This window comes from Stomoxys calcitrans, chromosome 2 (genome assembly GCF_963082655.1).
Source record: "Stomoxys calcitrans chromosome 2, idStoCalc2.1, whole genome shotgun sequence".
In the NCBI taxonomy this organism is placed as follows: domain Eukaryota; kingdom Metazoa; phylum Arthropoda; class Insecta; order Diptera; family Muscidae; genus Stomoxys; species Stomoxys calcitrans.
The window spans coordinates 96,894,529-96,913,426 of NC_081553.1; the positions used below are offsets into that span (position 1 = coordinate 96,894,529).

The 18,898-nt window shown below is 37.8% G+C and overlaps 1 protein-coding gene across 10 annotated transcripts in view; it reads left to right on the forward strand.

Moving 5' to 3' along the window:
- LOC106095785 (microtubule-associated protein tau) overlaps window positions 1-18,898 on the forward strand; it is a 178,294-nt gene that overhangs the window by 122,594 nt on the left and 36,802 nt on the right. For all 10 annotated transcript variants that reach the window (XM_013263132.2, XM_059363678.1, XM_013263130.2 and 7 more), the window contains exons 4-6: window positions 7,122-7,308; window positions 10,711-10,913; window positions 17,356-17,541. In XM_013263132.2, the coding sequence (XP_013118586.2) occupies window positions 7,122-7,308; window positions 10,711-10,913; window positions 17,356-17,541 (576 nt within the window). The remainder of the gene's footprint in view (window positions 1-7,121; window positions 7,309-10,710; window positions 10,914-17,355; window positions 17,542-18,898) is intronic.

The following is an 18,898-nucleotide window of genomic DNA, read 5'->3' on the forward strand; positions in this document are numbered from 1 at the left end:
TCTACATTAAAACCCAGGGTCGACTGCCTGACCAAAATACGTCCTGCAGGCGGAGAACCGGGCTATAACGGAATGCACTCGTGAGGTGGTGTGCATTCCGTTATAGCCCGGTTCTCTGCCTACAGGATGTATTTTGGTCGTGAGGACGTTGAGTGTGAACATCTTTACGGATAAAATAAATTGGCCATCAGGGCAATAACAACCAGAACTGTAATGTCACGAACAGTCTTGGAGGAGATTAACGCCTTATCTGAGGATGACACGAAGCCATTCGGGTCAACGCAGTCTGAGTTAAGATCGTGGGCGATGAACGCATGTAACACAGTGGAATAGCGAAGCGGTCAGTAGGACGACGAAAATTCTATGGGGAGTTCCGGATCGCCAGAAGACGAGGCCCACGAATCAAGTCCAAGTACTTGGCCTTTAAATTGTAACCCATCCATGACAGATCCTCTAAAAACAACCAGCTTCTTCCACCGACTGAAAAGTACCAATTTTTATAGGGTTTAAGCCACAACCACAACACCCCATGAACAGCATCGCAATAGAAGGGAGGAAACGGCCATCCATCATGATGAGAATATCATTCTTGTAAGCATTGAACTTCACCCTATCTTTGTCGAAAAGACTCTGAATTATCCCCACAAAAGTGGGGATAAAACTCCTACTGCAGAGTTCCTCTGGTAACAATCTTTCCCATCAATGGACCACGAACTTGAGGACTAAATGAGGGGGGAACCTCCTGTCCACCACAATACCATGCATGAACTCCATTTTCTCGTTATGAAAACCCTTTCTAGATTAAAAAAGGCTGCCAAAGTGAAGTCAGCCACACCCAAACTCCCTACTATGAAACCAAACTGGAAGCTGACATAAGAGGGTATTACTTAAGCGGCATCCAAGAAATCTTATCTCGTAGAATAACAGAAGGATTGTATATGCTATAGGATTATGTTAAACACCCTGAGCTTGGAAAACATGCTGTTAGACTGAAAGTTTCAAATGAAGTTCCCTGCATAAAACTATGAGTAAGCACATGACACTCTCAATCAGAAGAAGTTCAACTAAAGGGTCTTAACTACAACAAAGACTTCTCAGAAGTGGACGTTGGCAGGTTATAAGGCTATTAGATCGCAATAGTTTACAAGGGACACTACCGCTTCCAAATCTTTTTCACACTACGCTTAGTATTTTTATACCGTAAGTCTTATTCAAACAACATTTCTTCAAATAAAAACAATTGCAAACTATATAATTTTATTACTTGTATCCGTTTGCATTTTATCCATCAAAATATTCTCACATCATACGCTTGCAGTCATATTGTACATCCATCAGACAAACAACTGATGTTACGCTTAAATAAATCCCCTAAAGAGTAACCTAAGACAATACAAAATGTCAACGCTATGGCAAAGAACTTTTAGCCACAGAACTGTTTAGACGCCTTGCAAAACGCTCTATTCTTGCATTACCGTCGTTATAGCGCGATAAAAAAAGTGAAAGCTTGCTTATCTTTTGGTGTTGAAATAAAAGTAAGCATATGTGAAAGAAAAGAGGGAGAAAGGCAGGGAGACAGAGAGAGTAAAGTTTCAAAATCAAAGTGCAAATAACTTCAACTTTTGTATCTTCCACTGCGTTTGCGCTGCATTTTGCTGATTGAAAATCAATCCTTGCTAAGGAATAAGTGATAAAACAAAATGTTTACCTTGTCAGTCTAAACAAAAATTAAAGAATTATGGCCAAAACAAAATATCTGCTATAACAACTATGCTAAAGACTTTGAATCATGTGGAAAGTGATGGGGTGTTTGGCAATGCCCAGCTATAATAATAACACTTACAGAAATATTTTGTAAAGCTAAAATTGGTCTGATTCAAATTCGCTTCTTTGGTATATTCCACAATAAAAGAAGTACTACAATTACAAATAGAGAAATAAAAACAAATAATAATAGACTTACCATTTTAATAATTGTGAATGGTGTGAAAGTTGAAATGGTGATTATCTGAAAAAAAAGAAAAACAAATTATTTAAAACTTATTTTTTTGATATTTTACCGAGGCTGACCTCGTATTTTGTAATTTGCGAAGACATTTGTGAACCGATATTTGATCTAATTACTGATTTAGATTTAGAATAAATTAACAATAATTTTTCTGTATTATATTACAATATCCGTACCTTCAGTCAAAAGTTATAGACACAATTTATAAGAAGTAAAAAAAAAAAAAATCAATACAAATTCCAACAGATAAACAAAATCATGTGTAGTACGGAAGAAGTGAGTGTAATTTGCCACAGACAGAATGTCTGTCATTACACAAAAATACATGCATTGGAAAAAGTACAGCTTATAAGCAGGGTTGTCGAGTTAATGTGGTAATTGTGTCATAGATGCGCCCTTGAAGCCATCACACCTTATATGGTTGAAAAGTCTTCTAACCACAGACGAACCGCGTCCCATAGTGGTGTGATGTGTGTTGCTATCTTTGGCTTTTCTTTTCCATTTGCATCTCCGATCATTGAGCTCGTCTCGAAAGAGAAAAAAAAAAAAGAAGTAAACAAATTTAAAAATTTAGACAAACTAAATTTAGTTTATGGGCATAATTTTGACAGATTTGGACCGTACTTAACACAGTTGTAGTAATTTATTACAGAACACTGCATAATTTTAGTCAAATTGGACGAAATATGTGGCTTCCAGCTGCTCAAGAAGCCTAATCGGAAGATCGGTTTATATGGGAGCTATATCAGGTTATAGACCGATTTGGACTGTACTTGACACAGATACTGGAAGTCATAACAGAACAACATTTGCAAAATGTTAGTCAAATCGGATTAAAATTGTGGCTTCCAGGGGCTCAAGAAGTCAAATCTGAACCAATATGGGCCATTTGCAATCCCCAACGACCTACATCAATATTAAGTATCTGTGCAAAATTTTAAGTGGATATCTTTACGCGTTCGACTGCTATCGTGATTTCGACAGACGGATGGACGGATATGGCTAGATTGACTCAGAATGTCGAGACGATCAAGAATATGCATACTTTATGGGACTTAGATCAATATTTCGAGGTGTTACAAACGGAATGAATAGATTAGTATAACCCCATCCTATGGTTCATAACCTGATATAGCTCCCATATAAACCGATCTCCCAAGTTTACTTTGTGAGACCCTGGAAGCTTCAATTTTGGTCCACATGACTGCAATTTTGCATGCGGTGTTCTGTTATAACCTGATATAGCTCCCGTGTAAACCGTTCTCTCAATCATCCTAGTTCGGTTCCTAAAAGCTTTAATTTTTGCTAGTTTGACGAAAGTTTGGTATGTACAATATATATATTCTCTTCAACTAAATTTATTTTGTAAGAAATTCAAGGTGTTGGGTTCCCAAGATTCCGCCCGGGCGAACTTAGCACGCGGCTCGTTGTTAGGAACACCGATCGACTCAGAATCAGTTCCTGATTCGATTCAGCCATGTCAGTCTGCGTGTCTGTCCGTCTCCCCGTCTTTCTGCCCATCTGTTTGCCTGTAGTGGTTAGTTGTGTGCAAAGTACAGATCGCATTTTTGTTCGGTCTAACTTGAATAAATTGGTACAGATTAAGATATAGCTCTTATATATACTGAACGAAAAATTGATACCAACGGTATTGTTAGTGAATTAATACCAACAAAATGCCTTATGCTATGTATGATGTAAAGCGTTATAAAGGGCAATTTTTTGCTATTATCTTTTTGGCAAAACTGGTTTAAACAGCTCACGCATGTTTCGTGTTTTGTTTCAAGGTCAAACATCTTCAGATTAACCATGAATCGTCTTACAAATGAACAACACTTGCAAATTATTATATTTTATAATCAAATTTATAATCAAAATAAACAAGGAAGCTCATTTTTGGCTCAGCCAGAAGCATTGCAAGAGCTACCATGCATCCAAAAAAATTAAGAGTTTAGTGCGGTTTGTAGGGCATGCGGGAAAGACGATGAGACGTTGGAGCATTTCCTTTGTCATTGCCCGGTTATCGCGTCTAACAGATACCGGTACTTAGGTGGAGACACAATACCAGACATGAACCAACTCAGGGGAGTGGTATTGAAAACAATTAAGGATTTTAGAAGTAGCACGGAATTAATATCTGCACCCTATTTTCAATCTAACCTAACCTTAGTACGGTTTATGGGGTGGTGGCATCATTGGACCGTACTTTTTCAAAGATGATACCAATCGTAACGTAACTGTGAATGGTTAGCGCTATCGTGAAATAATGTCCGTTTTTTTTTTTTTTTTTGCCTAAAATGCAAGAGCTTGACTTGAATGACATGTGGTTTCAACAAGACGGTGTCAAAACTACACAGCACGTGTAGCAATGGACTTATTGAGAGGCGAGTTCGGTGAACATTTTATTTCACGTTGGGTACCGGTCAATTGGCTGCCTATATGGGGGGCTATGTTAAAGCTCATGTATATATAGACAAGCGCGCTTCAATTGACGCATTGGAAGACAACATTGAAGCATTTATTCGTGAGATACCGGCCATAATGTTGAAAAGAGTATGGCAAAATTGGACTGAGCGGATGGATCATTTGAGGCGCAGTCACGGTCAACATTTGCATAAATTAATATTCAAAAGTTAAATTATATGAACCGTACTATCGATTCATATAAAGATTTCATGTTTTTTCTGAATTGGATGTGTGTGTTTTTTTTACAGCTTTTTTGAAAAACTTTTCTAAAGCTCTTAGCATGTCCATATAATTTAATATTTGAAGATTATTTTATGCAAATGTTGACCGTGACTGCGCCTCAAAATGGTCCATCGGCTTAGTCCAATTTTGGTATACTCTTTCTAGCATTCGGGCGGTATCTCACGAATAAATGCTTCAATGTTGTCTTCCAATGCATCAATTTAAGCGGGCTTGCCGGTATACATGAGTGAGCTGTTGCACTGCGGTATGCCATTCGAATTCGGCTATAACATGGTGGCGCCTTATCATTGAGCTAAAACTTAAATCGGACAACACTCATTGATACTTGAGAAGTTTGCCCTAGTTCCTTAAGGGAATATTATTGGGCAAATTTTTAATTTGCAATCTATTATGAAACTATCTCGTGATAGTTTCATTTGTCTGCCATCGTTTATGCTGAAGACTCTTTAGAGGTTGATAGAAAAATATCTTAGGGCAAAGATACCTGGAGATCGCCTGGCTCGGCAACAGCATGCATATAGTAAGGGCAAATCCACTGAAATAGCCCTTCACGAAGGTGCTTTCAATAATGTAAATCCGACGTCAATCATGAAGGAGTTGGAGTTTCAGACATAAACACTACCGTAAAAAAATTAAATAATAAAAGATGCGTTAAGGATGTGTACGTAAACCTAACCTGAACTTATCAGGAAAACATGCTTATCAAATGATAGAGTAGAATGAGAATTTGACTTCAAAACCCATTTATAAAGGCATAGTGGACAATGATGGGACTCAAATCAATGGTATTCAAAAAAAAGTAGATAACGAATACGTTCTGGAATGAGCAGTAGAATATATTATAATTTGTTGATATCGGAAAAGGGGCGGACCCTCCCCTCACAACAAAAGCACCACCCATTTTGAACAATTATGGCAAAATGGGACAGTATTCGCGAGTCCGGTTCGGTCAGTTATTCATAAAGTGTTTTATAACATAATAACCGAACCTTCATCCCACCTAATACATGATGTAATTACGACTCCTTAGGTGTTGGAGTTCTTCGTTGTATTCTCAAGGCGATGAGTGATATAATAAACGAATAATTAACCAAGTCCTTACTAAGAATACTTTAATATTTAGTCAATTGTTCGATATTGCCTACTCTCTATGCCACCATCATTTTTAGCGCAAAACAGTTGAAGAAAGAAATCATTAATAATTGAATGTCTGTCGTTTGCCAATAAAACTCTGAGAGAGGTGTGTGTATTTTGGCAATTAGAGAAATAAAATGACTGGTGTCACCGTGCGTACCATAGAAACACATACAATTCGAATGGGTGGATTTGATTTGCTAAGGGTTTTAGTTTTTCTAAGTGTATATTTTATGAAATGATTTGAGGGCTTCGTGTAAAGATATCCTTGCGTTGTCATATCTAAATGAAGGAATTATTGCAATTTCATTCATTAGTTATTGTTTATTTGGGTCTACGTTGATTTCTAGTTGGAAAAGGCAGGTGAAGTTGAGGTGAAGGGTGTCTTTTTTTTTTGTAGATAATGGCAATTTATCAAAAGAGTTTAGCTAAAGTTCGTTTGTTGATATTTATACAGAAATAGTTTCCAAAAAAACACGGAGACATTCACACAAACACTTGCACAAATAGACCAAAATGTGATAGTAAAACTTATATACCAAAAAAAGAAAAGTTTTATATAAATACTGAAAGAACACATTCATGTACATCAAATTGGAAACAACAATCCACATACAGCAACTCATCACTAACATAATGGTGAAGCATGGGAAAAGAGCGTGTTCGGAGAGGTAGCCATAAACCGACACACACACGCGCCTGGCATAAAGCATCGATAAAACAATATAAAAATTACAAAGATAACAAAAACTCTGGCAAAATACTAAGAGCCCAAGAATTTCCATTTACATTGATTGTCTGTTGTTGGTTTATTTTTCTTTTTTTAGTTTTTGCTTTTTGTTTTTGTCATAAACAAATCAGGCAATTTTCTTCAGAGTTACAAACAACTATGGCAAAATGTCTAAAGGCAGCACAGGGTTTTCGTGTCATAGCTTCCGCTTCCGTCGCAGCCTTAATCAATTTAAAAGGAAACGATAAACGAAACGCATCGCTCTGATTGAGTTCCTTGTCGAATGTATTTAAAAAATATTCGAATTTATTATTTGCGAATTGCATATAATTTAATTATATAATTTATTGTTCATTTAGATCGGTAAACTGTAACGGTAACGATTGTGATTACGAGCATACGATTTGTTAGCAGCCAGCAAGCAGAATGCAGTTGATTATTTCAACAAATACCAATTGGTTTTTTGTAATTGATTACCCTTTTTTTCAAAGAAATATTTTGGAAAACTTATAATGATACTCTGTTTTTGTATATTTTCAGGAACGCAACGGTCCTGGTACACCCAGTTCACCAGCCAAGACTCCTACTTCGGTATCATCCAAGCCTGATAAAACGGCTGCATCTCGCCCACCCAGCACTACACCATCCAACAAATCATCGAAATCTCGTAGCACTTCACGAAATCGTTTAGCTTTGAAGACTCCTGAACCGGAAACAGTTAAGAAAGGTAAGCTGGCTTGTGACTGATGTTGTTAGAGAATCAAAAAGTGAGGTCAAAAATATTTGTTCGAATCTCACATACCGTCCACCGTAGATCGCTTTTTAAAGTTCTTTGCAATGTTTCTGTTTATAAGTAGAATTAAAAAAAAAAGATAATGGGAGGTTAAACCATAAAATCCCATGGAAATTTATACCCTTCACCATAGGATGGGGGTATACAATTTTTGTCATTCCGTAACACCTAGAAATCGTCTTAGACCCCATGAGGAGTATATATTCTTGATCGTCCGGACATTTTAAGTCGATATAGCCATGTCCGTCCGTCCCTCCCTCTGTCTGTCGAAAGCACGCTTGCTTTTGAAGGAGTAAAGCTATGCGCTTGAAATTCTGGATAAATAGTTGTTATTATGTTAGGTTAGGTTTGAAAAGAGGGTGCGGATGTTATTCTGACCCATGGCAGTATGGGCATACACCTAAACCAGTAATCTGCTTGTTATGCGCTCTAAATACTTAAAAAGTAACCTCGAAAAAGAAAATCTAAGTTAGGAAATCCATGCTACTTACAAAATTCTTAATAGTTTTCCATGCCACCCCCCTAAGTTAGGTTATGTCTGGTATTGTGTCCTCACCTAAATGGCGATATCTGTTGGCCGCGAAAGCCGGACAATGACATAGGAAATGCTCCAACGTCTCATCATCTTTCCCGCATGCCCTACACATGCTGTTATCACTTGCCGCATCGATTTTATATTAGTGAGCTCGTAGTCCTGCGTCTCGTTATGATACCTCCTTCTTATTTCCTTACAGTAATTGCCTTGTCTTCTCACGATCAGGATCTCCCCATAGGATTTTCTCCGTCCTACCGACGATTGGAGGCCACCGTGGAGCAGAGGTTAGCATATCCGCCTATGACGCCAAACGCATGGGTTCAAATCCCGGCGTGAATATCAAAAAAATGTTCCCCTTTACTAATGCTGCCTACATTTGTTGGGTATCCTGCCATCTTAAAACTTCTCTACGAAGTGGTGTCGCTTTGCGGCATCCCGTTCGGACTCGGCATAAAAAAAGAGGCTATTTATCACTGAGTTTATAAGTTATGATATGGTGTGCCATAGTAAGGGCGCATGTCGGACGCCCACTATGGCATACCATACCATCCCATAATTTTTAAACTTTAATCGGACTGCACTCACTGATTATAAGGGAAGTATCCCCTGTTCCTAAGTGAAATGCGTATGAGAAATTAAGTAGCAGTAGTGTAAGTCGGTTGGGATTGCAAATGGGCCATATCGATCCATGTTTTGATACAGCTGTCATATAAGACTATCTTGGATCTTCACTCCTTATGCCACTAGAGGGCGCAACTCTTATCCGATTTAGCTGAAGTTTTGCATAAAGTTTTTTGTTATGACTTGCAACAACTTTGCTTAATATGGTTCAAATCGGTCCATAACCTGATATAGCTGCCGTATAAACCGATCTGGGATCTCGATTTATTGAGTCTCTTAGAGGGCGCAATTATTATCCAATTCGGCTGAAATTTTGCGTAAAGTGTTCTGCTTTGTCTCACAACCACTATGGCAAGTATGATTCAAATCGACCCATAACCTGATTTAGCTCCCATATAAACTAATCTCGCGATTATACTGTTCTGCTTTGTCTCACAACAACTATGCCAAGTATGGTCTAATTCAACCCATAACCTGATATAGCTCCCATATAAACTGATCTCCCGATTATACTTCTTGAGCCTCTAAAGCTCGCATTCTTATCCAATTTAGCTGAAAGTGTGAATAATGGCTTCTCCCTTGACATGATATAGCTCCCATATAAACCGATCTCCCTATTTTACTTCTTGAGCTCCTTAAGAGCGCAATTCTTATCCGAAATGGCTGACATTTTACACAATGACTTATTCTACGGTCTCCAACATTCAATTCAATTAATTACATTTGAAGAAGTACGGTCCAATGATGCCACCAGCCCATAAACCGCACCAACCTGCGACTTTTTCTCAATGCATTTGCAATGTTTCTGGCTGATCTCCACCCCATAATCGACAATTCTGCTTATTAACGTTGTTCGTTTGTACGTAGGACGATTCATGGTTAAATTATATACCAATCTGAAGATGTTTGACAATGAAACAGAACACGAAACGTGCGTGAGTTGTTTAAACCAGTGTTGCTAAAAAGATAATAGCTAAAAAAGCACCCTTTATTACCAGGTTTCGTCAAAATTTGGCACAATGTTAGACCTTCGAAATCCATGCCCAACATAGTCCAGATCACTCTGCCCATCTTTCAGACATCGGGGACTCTAAGAGTGGTCAAAGACAGGGTTAGGAGAGTAGTAGGGTACTCAACTCCAGGTGGACCCAGATTCTTTAGCACCAACGTCTTGGATAATTTAGCACCACGGATGACATTCGTAAATTTTGGACAGGCATAAACCAAACTTATCGTCATCATATATCGTTCATATACGAGAGAATACGAGAGCTCAATATGTAAATGCAAATTTGCGCATAAACATTCCATTAAGGAACAGGGGCAAACATCTCACATATCAATGAGTGCAGTCCGATTCAAGTTAAGGCTCAATGATAAGGGGCCTCCTTTTTATAGCCGGATCCGAAAGGCGTGCCGCAGTGCAACATTTGTTTTGAGGAGAAGTTTTTACATGGCATAGTACCTCACAAATGTCGCCACCATTAGGAAGGGAAAACCACCGGTGAAAATTTTATGATGATCCCGCCAGGATACGAACCCAGACGTTCAGCATCATAGGCTGACATACTAACCTCTGCGCTACGGCGGCCTCTGGCTCAATATGTGCTTAATGCAATTTCAATATGTACTAAATTGTGATACATAAAACATCAAAAATTTCTTAGTTTTTGCGTCCATTTCCGTTTCCGCCCTAGTGCGCCGGCCGGCACCGGATCTTGCTTAAATACTGAGTGCCTATGAAACTCGGTATGACAAGGCGAGTTATTGGCGCCTTTAAATAACCAATGGCCATAACGTTCCCGTGGCGATCAGTGGGTCACAAAGAGATTGCTCACTTATGGAGCTTGACGAGGATAGCCATCTCCGCATACGAATGCGCTTGCAACAACAACGACGATAATAATTTTATCATGGTGGTGGGTATACAAAGTTCGGCATGGCCGAACTAACTACATTTTTACTTGTTTTTGTATCATCCACTCCCAGCCGTTCAGGTCGGGCCCTATATCTAGCGTTTTGAGTCTATAATCTTTTGTAGTGCTGTGATTTATTTTTTCCCGTCTTGGGGATAACGACGATCCTGAAGTGGACCGAATCCTTAACTTTGCTACAATTCTTTATTTTCTACACTCAATTATAAAATGCTTTGTAATGATTTTTTTATCTATTTTTTACAGTTCCAATGAATAAAATTCAAGTTGGACACGCTCCTTCACCAAACCTGAAGGCCGTACGCTCCAAAATTGGATCTCTGGACAATGCCAGCTACAAGCCTGGTGGTGGAAATGTCAAAATTGAATCGAAGAAAATTGAAATTAAGGCAGCACCACGAATTGAGGCTAAGAATGACAAATATGCTCCCAAAGGAGGTGAAAAAAAGGTATGTTAGAGGGCTCTAACCAAAAAAAAAAGGTATGACAAATAGGAATTATTCGGCAATTAAAGCAAAGGTTGGAATGATATAATTGAAAAAAATTCCCAAAAATACATTCCATGAATTTTTTTGGGATTTTTTTTTCAAAAATACACCAACTTGCTTAAATTGTTTGAATAAAATTTAATTTTTTAAGTAATAGAATATGTTTTCAATAAAACATGGGAAAGAAAAAAGTTCAAATAAATTAAATGTGAAACGGTGTATACAAAAAAAATTAATTTAAAAAAATAAAATTAAATTTAAATATTAAATTTCCCAGCTCAAATATAAGCTTAAAAAATATATTTGTGAGTCTGAATCATTGGCATTTTTTCTTGTTTTGGTTTAGCGATTTTCCATCCACCCTAATACCCACTCAACGCCTTGTTAATATTATACAAGGCGATTCAATCCACATGTTTATAACTTGGAAACATATTCTCTGACATTTTTAAGAAAATTATTTAAAAAATGAATGACGTGTAAAAACACCACATGTATGTATGTGTGAGTTTGAACTCATAAGTAGGTGTAGGTAGTTATTCAAGTAGCTGTAGGCTGTATTGATACCATCACAATTGTATTGTACTTCGTTCGCCGGATGCTTTGTACTGACCCTGTATTTGATGATGAACTGAGTAAAGAGACCGCACTGCATTTTTCTCAAAAGTAAAACCAAAGCCAGATTGTATACCAAAGTAATTTGATTTTTATGATTTTCTTTTATGCTTTCAATCAATAAAAAATATTTTTCAATTTCACGGTTGATTAGAATTTGAGACAGTAAAGTTTTACATTTTTTTCTTTCAGTTCCTTCTTTTTTGTATTATTGGCCTTATCAAAAAAAAGTAAAAAAAAGTATGAAACAAATGTTGCAAGACACTTGAGTAATTTTTTTTTCTTTAAAAGATTTTTAAATTTTCGTTTACCGGTTTAAAAAAAAATACAATTGAACACTAAAGTATTTTTTTAATTTACTACTAAGGAGTGACCGACCATAAAGAATTTGCTAACCCGTGGAAAAGTGTTTGTGTCTGGGTATGGTGATTCAAATTATGTTCTGAGATGACATTGAGGTTTTAGTGATATACCAAATAGAGGACTATGAAAATATAATATAAAAATCCAAAACAAAAGAAAAATGATGACGAATTGTGAAAAAACATTAATAGCAGCAAAAAAGAAGGCATGAAATCAGTTCATTTTATTTAAGTGTAAATGATTTAAGTTACTGAAAACATAAAATATTGTAGGCTCGAATTTTCTATGGTTAATGTTATGCACTTCATCAAGGATTTAAGCAGATCATGTGAAATATTGATTATAACGAAAGCAAGTAAAAATGTATGTAGGGTCAAATCATGGCTCTTCAACAAACCTTATATTGAGATGGGACATCTATAAGGAAGATTTAAAAAAATCTGAATGATTTTTGCAAGATTTTTTTGCAAGATTGCAAGATTGCAAAAACATTCAAGTGCATCACAGGACTGGAACATCTATGAAGTTTATACAAAAATCATAGGTCATTTTGAATTTTCGCAGGTTATTTGTTATCGATTTTCGTTTGTTTTGTTGCGTTATGTTGGAACTCATCTCCCTTTTTTACGCTGACAAGTTCGGTAATTTTTAATGTTTAGGTTATTTGACTTTTATTAAGTTTAGTTTAGGTTACGTTGAAGAAAGAGGGGCTACCGTAGCACAGAGGTTAAGATCTCCACCTATATCGCCGAATGCCTTGGTTCGAATTCTGGCGTCAGACAAACGTTTTCAGCAGTGGTTTTCCTTGTTATACTGGAAACATTTGTGAGGAAGTAGGCTATGCAAAAACGTCTTCCCTAAGAGGTGTCGCACTGCGGCTCGTCGTTTGGACACGGCCATAAAAAGGAGGTCCTTTATCATTAAGCCTAAGCTTGAATCGGACAGCTATCATTGATATGTGAGAAGTTTGCCCCTGTTCCTTAATGGAACGTTAATGTGCAAATTTGTCTTTTGCTTGTGCCAGAGTCTGTTAGTCTCGGGCATTGATATAGCGAATCTTTCAACGTCTCATCATCTTCCCTACATGCCCTACTCACGATGTCACAAGTGCCAACTATTCTGCTTATCTTCTCCCAAATTCCTCTCAGTAACTGGCACGTCATCTCCGGTTCCCCCATTTCCATACGTTCCATTATTCCGCATTGCAATATACACACTCGTCTCTCACGCTCCTAAGCGAGACCGTATCGCCCTGAAAGGCTTCACATTCATAAGGTTTATTGATGGTTGTTCTCTCGCCCTTTCAGCAAAGTCATCTGTCCTCTCATTCGCCCATTCACCACTTTGCCGTGGCACCCAAACGATGTGTATCGTGCTATTCTCAAAGAGAGAAAAAGAAATTTTGAAAATCGGACCACAAACGAAGATTTGGCAGCACGAACAATTTTTCGACATGACGGGGTGACCAACTTTAGGGGTCTATAAAGAGATGCCCGGGCCATCTAGGATCTTGAAATTTTTCACATGGTCTTTATAACAACTCGCTTTAACCATTTCAAAATTCAAAGAGTTATCTATATCTACACATTCTCAAATGGCATATTTTTTACTAGTTTTTTTTTTCGATTTTCTCCCACTGTGCGCTGTCACTTGTGGTAACTATTCTGTAGTAACAGCCACGTCATCTCCGAATCCCCGCTAGGGGAATCGTCCTACCGTTCGTTCTATTATTCCACATTGCTATATACATGGTCGTCTCCCATGCCCTTGTCCCAAACTGCATCGCCCTAAACGTTTCGAGACCATCAGGAAAAATTTTCCAGCGGTTTTCTCCTCCTAATGCTGGCAACATTTGTGAGGTACTATGCCATGTAAAAACTTCTCTCGCAAGAGGTGTCGCACGGCGGCACGCCCTTCAGACTCGGTTTCGGACTGGATACCTGAGATGTCATTTAAGGTGGAATGCGAGACTATTTTTCAGCGGCACAGCCTTGGATAGACTCTGGTATTGCCATCTGATAGTTCATGCTAAATGGATGAATGAAAACTACAAGACAGAACAGGTCTGCCCATCTTCATTAAGGACCGGGAGTCTGGGTTCTGTTTCTGCCTGCCTGACGATTTCAAAGTTCTGCAGGCGACCTAGGTATGCGTGAAGTGTTCGAGTATTTACTCCAGGACGTCGAGTGTGAATATTTTTACGAACAGTAAGTCGGTCATTAAGGCTATAACAACCTGGCCGGTAAGGTCATGGAGTGCAAGAAGAACATTGTCGCCTTATCAGAGGAAAGCATGTTACACATCGTTTGTGGTGAAACGGGAAATGAGAGGACAGGCTACTTTAAAGGAACTAGCGGACTGCCATCAATAAACCTCATAAATGGGGAGCCTTTAAGGGCGATGCAAAAATTGCAAATTTTGTCCATGAACAGGGGCAAACTTCTCACATATCACCGAGTGCAGTCCGATTCAATTTTAAACTCAATTACAAGGGACCTCCTTTTATAGTCAAGTCCGAGTGGCGTGCCGCAGAGCGACACCTCTCTGTGGAAAAGTTTTTACATGGAAAAGTTCCTCACAAATGTCTCCAGCACTAGAAGGGGATAACCACCGCCGAAAAATTTTCTGATGTTCCTGCCAGGATTCAAACCCAGGCGTTCAGCGTCATAGGCGGACATGGTAACCTCTGCGCTACGAAGGTCTCCAGGTAGTATGGCAGCCATATAAAAACTTTCCCCCAAGATAAGTCGCACATTGGCACTCTGTTCGGACTCGGTTAAAAAAATAGGTCCCTTATCATTGAGCTAAAAAATTTAATCGGACAGCAAGCACCGATAGGTGAGAAGTTAGCTCCTTGTTCAATAATGTTATGTTTGTGGGAAAACTTGCCATTTGGTATGTGTTCCCACAAAACAGGCTGCAATTTCTTACCCGGGAAGGTCCGAGAACATTTCTATTCATAACGACTCAACATGACTCCTATCAAAAGGTTCGATGCCGCTTCAAGCATCTCATTAATGCTGGTGACATTTGTCAGGTAGTATGGCAGTCATATAAAAACTTTCCCCCAAGAGATGTCGCACATTGTCACTCGGCTCGGCTATAAAAAAGAGGTCCCTTTTCATTGAGCTTAAGCTTTAATTGGATAGCAAGCACCGATATGTAAGAAGTTTGCTCCCTGTTCCATAATGGAATGTTTGTGTTTGCAATTTGGTATTTGCTTAAGGAGTCCCTGTACAAGTTCCAGTCCGCTCGAAGTTTGGTTTTATTCGCCTTCTTATAAAGCCTCCTCGGAGTCCGTCTAAGACTCCTCTAGTTCCCTTTCCACCAAAAATGCTGCACTTTCTTACCCGGGTAGGTCAGAGGGCAATACTGTCAACAGGTTCGCTGCCGATTCAACCACCTCTTTTCCAATAAGCGTGGTGATTATGGGCTAAAGCTTAGCTCCAACCAATTCCAGTTTGACTTTCCAGGCTCCTGTATGGTAGATTGTAGCCCGTACACAATATTAGCTCGTAGAAGACAATCACTGGTCAAAAAAAAGAGTCCTACTCGGACACTTTTTGGTTCCTTAACATAGTAGTATCTTCGAGATTCGTCAAATATATGTTTATCACCTCTGAACTATCTTAAAAGGCCGCCAGAATCTTCAAATATATAGAAAAAGTAAAAGCGTGCTATGTTCGGCACCGGACCGAATCTTAAATACCCTCCACCATGAATCGCGTTTGTCAAGTTCTTGTTGCTTGATATCATTTTATAGGGCAACAAATTATAATGGATAAGAACTGCAATTGTATTGGAGCTACATTAGGTTATGACCAGATTCAGGCCATTTATATGGGAGCTTTATCAGGTTTTGAAGCGAATCGGACCATATTTGACACGTATGTTGCAGGTAAAAAAAATCGCTGTGCCAATATTAGCCAAATCGGGTAAAAATTACGCCCTCTAGAGGCTCAGAAGTATTATCGGTAGATTGGTTTGTGTGGGAGAAACATCAAGTTTTGGACCGATTCGGACCATACTTCGCACATCTGTCATGTAAAACGTTATAGTTCAACAATTCAGCCAAATTGGATAGGAATTGCGCTCTCTAGAGGCTCAAATAGTATAATCGGGAGATCGGTTTTTTGGAGAGCTGTATGTAAATATGGACCGATATGCCCCATTAACAATCCCTACCGATCTACACTAGTATGAAGTATTTATGCGAATCCTCCCCCTAACCATAATTTTCAAAAAGGCAGATCTTGGAGATGGGTTATGCTATTTAAGCGAAATTTGGTTTACACTCTTATAGTAAACAGAAAACCAAGACGTTGTACCCACATTTTGTGTGGGGTTCTTATTGGGAACCCCCCCTAACTCAAACCCGCTTAAATGGTATATAGAATAATAATGACCATATGGAACTTAAATGAAAGGTATTTGAGAGTAGAAAACGAATCTGATATCCACTCATGGAGCCGCCCGACCCCCAAAATATCTCCAACGAGTCATATTTACTAGCAATGTGTGGCTTAAATATTTGGGAGTAGGACAATGAACTGAAATCCAATCTCAGGTCCACGTGTATGGGGGGTTTTTTAAAGGTTTTTGGTAGCAGAGCATGAATTTGATATCAAAATTCGGTGCGAAACTTCTACGAGGCCATCTAACCACCAAAATTCCCCTAAACAAAACATATTTACCGACCGTGGCTATATGGGGCTCAATTCAAATTTATTAAAGTGTGAATGAAGGACATCGGAGCGGGCCTGGTTCAGCTTGTTAAGAATACTTAAGACTCAACTCTCTTGTTGATGTCTCTACTCTCCCATTGTGAGTGCATGGTCTGACTCCTCGTAGGATAGATATACCAATTAAATCAGTAAGGGACCAGAGTTCCTGGCCTACAAACTTACAGCTAAATCAAATCACCATATTCAAAATTTAGAATGAAGGATTAGATTTAAATTTTCTCTTTTGATATGAGCTTAATGATCGAAAATAAAGCTCATCTCGAAAAAGAAATTAACACATCATAAAAAAATGATCTTCGCCCTAACGGACAAATAAAATTAGAAATCAAAAAACTTTCCCTCTTCACAATATATGGTCTTACTTTATCGCCCGAGATTGGAGTGAAGTCAGTGTACAAGGACTAAACTGTTGAGGATTTGACAAAATCATCGCATTGCTTTCGGAAATTCCAAGTCGATGACAATCAGAACGCTTTACGTATCGAAATACATATCTCCGAAAGCCTAATCAACAATAAAGAACTAAGTATCAAAACTCCTACGTTGTTTAAATCCAAAACGATGAAGTGCATAACCTTCAACCAAAATAAATTTAGAATAATTTTCTCTATGATTTCTTTGGCTCAAAACTTTAATTTTTAAAATTCCCTCACCTCAACTCAAATTGTTATTGCACACAGATTATTTCAACAAAGTTACAATGGAATGCCAAATCGAAAATTGGTTCGTTAGAAAATGCCCACCACAAGCCAGGCGGTGGTGATAAGAAAATTGAATCGATTAAAACCGATTTCAAGGATAAGGCCAAGCCCAAAGTAGGCTCCAAGGATAATGTGAAGCATGTAGCCGGTGGCGGTGATATTAAGGTAAGTTACCAAGTTTGTATAATCAATTGCCAAAGAGAAAAAAAACGAAACAACATGATCAGCATTATAGAAATAAGTAATCAAAGCAATTAGTGCCAATATATGAAATAATTACAAAAAACAAGGTATTTTATTTTTAAGTGAAAACAGCATGTCAAATAAATCGAATCTCCAGCATGAGTTTATTATTATTATTATGATTATTATAATTATTATTAAAAAACAACTATTAAAGCTTTTAAATTTTAAGAAGTTTTTTTTTACAAGAAGCCCGCATGTAAATGTGTGAATGAGCTATAACGAGCATGTTAGAAGATTTGCATGGCCTTATAATTATTGTCGAAAAAAATTACAGAAATTTTTTAACTAATTTTAACATTTTACCGCTTTGATTTCGGTTTACCCTATGTATGTATTTAGGAGACCCTTTCCTTATGTACATCGAATTGAATTGGCTGTCATTTCATGATCACTTTTTCGATCTACCATTACCATATAGGTTTGGGGGAAATATTAGATAAGAATAATTACAACAACCAGAATAATGTGATTGGTGTAGATTGTGGAACTAATTTCAAAATTCCAACACAAACATTTCAATATAGGAATTTCAATAAAGGAATGCTCATTTCATCGCTCATCTTTTCACTCATTTGTATATGAAGAAATGTCTTTCTTCGTCATTTGTTGGTATTTATCTCACAGTTTTAGGATAATAAATATTCAAATATTGATCAATATCACTTCAAAGAATATGACCCAAGTTTGTAAAGTTTGGTGGTGCATACATTTTGATTGTCATACTCATTCAAAAATGTTCTTTCATCTCCAAAAACATAAATATGATCACAGTCATATCAAATATATGTCACCACCATTATTCATATTTTCATATGCTTATAGAACTGCCTATACAAAAGCCTATTAAGGTTAAGTTATAGATTTATCAATCACCTATTGTTACATTAATGTATGTTTCAAGATTTATTCCTTTAATACTACATCAATATACATCTATGTCTACAATACTGAAATTGAACTACTGCGATGATATTCTATTTTTCTGAACAGAAATATCCTGTTAATCATTTAGTGTATTCTACTTTTAAGTAATTTTTTATACCCTACACCATGAATGTGGTACACTTTCGCTTCGATTTAGCTATATCCATCTGTCTGTCTGCCCATATTGGTTAGTGTGCAAAGTTAGGTTAGGTTTAAGTGGCAGTCTGCCATCAGACTCATTTAAACGCTTTCGATCATTGTGATACCGCAGAAACAGGAGAAGGAAGATGCCATCTAGTTGAAACAACATGCGAATGTTCATATCAGCTAAATCAGACAAGTTCTCAAAGAA